Source organism: Grammomys surdaster, unplaced genomic scaffold (assembly GCF_004785775.1).
Source record: "Grammomys surdaster isolate TR1022 unplaced genomic scaffold, NIH_TR_1.0 367, whole genome shotgun sequence".
Taxonomy (NCBI): domain Eukaryota; kingdom Metazoa; phylum Chordata; class Mammalia; order Rodentia; family Muridae; genus Grammomys; species Grammomys surdaster.
Genome location: NW_021604786.1, coordinates 6,389,161 through 6,393,443, shown reverse-complemented (window position 1 = coordinate 6,393,443; position 4,283 = coordinate 6,389,161). Strand labels below are relative to the sequence as shown.

The 4,283-nt window shown below is 52.2% G+C and overlaps 1 protein-coding gene across 1 annotated transcript in view; it reads right to left on the bottom strand.

The window, feature by feature from the left end:
• The window catches only part of Reep3 (receptor accessory protein 3), an 82,704-nt gene extending 82,107 nt beyond the window's left edge, over positions 1-597 (bottom strand). Inside the window, exon 1 of the mRNA XM_028780295.1 lies at positions 538-597. Coding sequence (XP_028636128.1) covers positions 538-569 — 32 coding nt within the window. The 5' untranslated portion in view covers positions 570-597. The remainder of the gene's footprint in view (positions 1-537) is intronic.
• Positions 598-4,283: the final 3,686 nt, after the last annotated feature.

The window sequence follows — 4,283 nt, the reverse complement described above, 5'->3', positions numbered from 1 at the left end:
CCTCCTCCTCCTCCTCCTCCTCCTCCTCCTCCTCCTCCTCCTCCTCCACGTGACCAAGCGGCGTGCGCCTCGGACAGACACCGCAACGCGGTAGACCTGGTGACAAAGGCTCGGGCGCATCCGGAGTCCCGCCGGCCTCCCGCGCTCAGCGTCGGCGGAGCCTGCGCAGGGCGGTGCCGCGCAGCGCGGGCCGCGGGAGCGGGAGCCGCAGCCGGGAGCGCGCCGCGGAGCCGAGCAGAGCCCGCCGCGCGCAGCGCCGGGCAGCGGAGGAGAGCCGAGGAGCCGAGCAGCGCCCGCCGCGCAGCCGAGGAGCGGAGGGGAGGCCGAGGAGAAGCCGAGCAGAACCCGCCGCACGCCGGGGAGCGGCTCCACGGAGCAGAGCCTGCCGCCCGCCAGTCCGTCCGCCCGCGCCCTGCTGCTTCCAGCGCCGCCGCCGCCCCGGAGCCCCGCAGCGACTCGGACACGGGTGAGCAGGCCGCGGTCCGTGAGCTCGGCCCCGGCAACCGGGCCCCGAGCGCCTTCCCCGCTCGTACTTACACCACGGCTCGGGAGATCATCCAGGACACCATCTTTTCGGCCGCTGGGCCGCTGACCGCAGGCCTCGCGCTCCCTGCTCGCGCTCCCCGGGGCCGCGCTGGCGCCCTCGGGAGCCGGCCCGGTGTGTGCGCGCGGTGCCCGGAGCCGCCCGGAGCCCGGTCCCCCGCCCGTCCGCCCCCGCCCGCGGCCCCGCCGGCCCTGCCGGCCCCGCCCCTGCGCTCCGCTGATAGGCGGCGGCTCCGGGACCCCGGCGGGCGCTGCGCTCCACCGACCTGCGCGGTCACCTCGCTTCCCCGGGCCGGGGGACGCCGGGCGGGCGGTGAGAGCGCGTGGGAGTCGAGGCCGGGGGCGGGGGAGCCGGGATTGTGGAGTGTCTAGCTAGGTGCGGCTCCGGTGCTCACCGAGGCTTGGTAGCCAGGGCCTACCACAAGGCCTGGGTTGGCACCGCGAGGCTCGTGGTGCAATGCGGGGGCCAAGGGAAAGCGTCGGGGGGTCACGTTTTGTGGTGATGGGCTTGCGAGGATGGCGAGGCTGCTCCGGGCTTCCTGGAGCACCTTTTCCATCAGCCAACTCCTGTATTGCCTGCCACAGAGCCTAAAATGTGGACCCAGGATTTCTGATCCGTGGTGCCGTTTACAAGTCCTTATTTTTTTTTTTCCCGTCGTGTGTGTGTTTGTGTGTGTCTTACCTCTTAACATTGTCCAAAATTTTAAGCTCGTAATTTTTTGGGCGAGAAGTACCGAGTTGGGAAAAATGACCTTTAAGTTACTGTAGGTGTTTTCCTCTTGGTCCCCTGGTGGAAGCAATAGTAAAAGTTCTCTCAGCTAGGAAGAATAATGTTTGTAATGTGGGGCTTGGAGCCTTTAATTAAAGTCCTAGAAAATATGATGGCTCATTTTGGGACATACTGTAATTTAATCTTTTTGTTCCCCAGTTTCCCCATAATAAAAAGAGGCTAATAATACTCTTGCTTACCTCCTGCTTTTCAAGGATGATGTAAGGTATTGTTAATTAATGTGTCTAAGAAGGGCCCAGATTTGCCTGGGATGGTAGGGGGCAGGGGAGAGGGGATAGGTTACCATGAGTTCCTTTCAGTTCACGAGGCCTATAAATTAAGAATTTTGGTCTTGAGAGAAAGCAGCAGACGAGGCATGTTGGTGATCTCTTGTGATCCCAGCCCTTTGGAGGAAGCTGAGGCCTGCCGGATTTCCTTCCATAAAACCAGGAAGCAAAGACCTCAAGCTTTACATTAAGAATGTGTGTTTTTTATTTCAGTGGTTGCAGTGATAGTTTGTTCCGAATTACTTAGTCTGACCATTATTCAGCGTTGTGTTTGTCATCTAAGCCCCGGTTTTTCTTGGCACGTGTCTTCCATGTCCTTTCATGCCCTTCCATGAGAAGAGAGAGGTCCTGAAGTGTCTTTATATTGCAGCCTTACGTTCCTCACCCTTAACATAAACCTTTCCTCTCCTATCTTTCCTGAGCCAAGCTGTGTATTCATGCCTTTGACTGAATTTCATCATTTTCTTGAATGCTTTATTTCCCATTCTCGATCTTTCTCACCTCATAATTCCCTCCCTCCCCTGACAATTACATATATTCATAACTTATCCCTTAACTTTCTGGACTCCTCTCACTCTTGGTCCTTCAGTCTCTTCTTCCTTTTTTTGCAGTGATGGTTCTTGTTAATTGTTTGCAGGACACAGCCCCCTTGTTCCTATTTCAAAAAGCCATGGGCTGTAAACCACCTACCCAGTGTTGCTACAGTGTTGTTGAGTCATCCTGACGCCCCAGACAGCCCTGGACTGTTGATTCTCCTTGGTACCATGGAAACGAAGGTTTAGAGAACTTAACTCTTTGGCCAGTGATCACATAGTTCATAGGTAATAGAGCCAAACTCCAATACTGATTCATACCTGAATTGGGTGGCAGTTAGTTGGTCCAGAGGGATTGCTCTCTAGGGGAAAATTAGCAAGCTTTTTTTTTTTTTCTTTTCTTAGTAGTTGTAATTGGCATTAACCAGTAGCAGGTGATGATGGGCCTAGGGACGCTGTAGTCTTTGCTGTGTGTGTGTGACATCCTTAACAAAGACTGTTCCTGTGTTCTTCTTGGCTTAGGAATATCATGCTTGACATTCCTGTAATATTTGCAATTATCTGAGCCTGAAATTTCCACTTTATAAAGCCATAGCTTTAACCAAGACTGAAGTTTCCTGTCTCTGTTTCTGCACACCCCTGTCGTGTGAAGGTTGTGTTCACAACTTGATTAGAACTTGTGGATGGTTCTGTTACATCGTGTCATACGCAGGTTTGCAATGTAGTCAGGTCCAGTTACTAAGCGTTTTGACCCAGCATTCGTCTGCTGACAGGCCTTTTTATAACTTATTTTTATTTCCCCTTTCCACTTCTATCTAGATAGATGGATTTGTTTGGAATTGCCTGTACGAGGAACGTGTTACTGAGGGGGGGGCCACATGGAAGCCGATATGGCTGAGAACCATTGACCTAAAGAAGAGGCTCCTAGGAGGAGCCTCTTGTGGAGAGTTCTTCACTTTTAGAGGTGGCTGCTTGCTGTTTGTTACTGGACCTCAGATACTTGAGATCTGCTGATGGATGACTGAGATACACGCTTCAGTGTTGAAGATGAGGCTTTAGTCCTGTGTGAGAAAAGGGAGTATGGCACCTTCAGCCCAGCTGCGTGCATGCTTGCTTGCATGCATGCATGCATGCACCAGTTGAAGGCCAGAGAGTGTCAGGTATCCTATGCTTTGTTACTCTCTGTCTTATCCCTTTGAGGTAGGTTCCCTCTGACCTTGGAGAATTAATGTTTTCAGCTAGCCTGGTACCCTGCAAACCCAGCTGATTTCTGCTCCCCTCACCCCACGCACTGGGGTTATTATAAGAACACAGGTAACCAAGTCTGGGTTATGGGTCTGGGCAATGGTGTGGGTGAGTGGAGTGTGGGGGGTTGCTGGGGTTGGAACTCTGGCCTTCATGGTTTAGCAGCAAGCACCTTTAACCACTGAGCCTACCTACCCCAACTCTGAGTAGCTTTTTTAATGTGGTCTCACTAGGCGTGCTTGCTACCATTCCACAGAGAGGCTAGGAAAATATTTAAAGCTTTGTTGTTGTTGTTTTTTTTTTAAAACATTTCAGCACTGTCTGTATGTTGTGTGTGGAGTGCATCCTTCCTGGTGCAGGTGCCTGGATACTGAGCTCAGTCTTGGTGGGGGGGGGGAGCAGTTATATGTAGGCCGGAGGACATTTTCTCTGGAGACCTCTTTCTCTTACTAGTAATGAGATGAATGGTGAGTCCCTGTTAGTTTTGCTTTGAATGGATATGTTAATGGGTGGTGATCAAATGTAAAGGGCTTTAAGACTCATTTAAAAGTCTCGCTCTCACTACCACATCCTCCCGGCCTCCTAGGAGGTAGTGGAATGTACGTCTTTCTGCATGTTAAAGGAGCTCACTTATTAGCAAATCAACAGAGAGTAGGAAAGTACGGGAGGCAGCGAGAGAGAGCCCTGGGTGCGGAGCAGAATTACAGGGTACAGAGACAGTATCTCGAGTCTCGTAATTATTAATGAGTATGCTGATGAGACCGAATACTGGGTCACCTTCCCATTTCTCATAGGGAAGTATTTTTAAATAATTGAAAATACTTTCATCTGTAAAAAGGCTGAAATTACCAAATTACCTTAATAGTTACTTAGAGAGTAGTGGTAGAGAGAGACTGACTCGGAAGA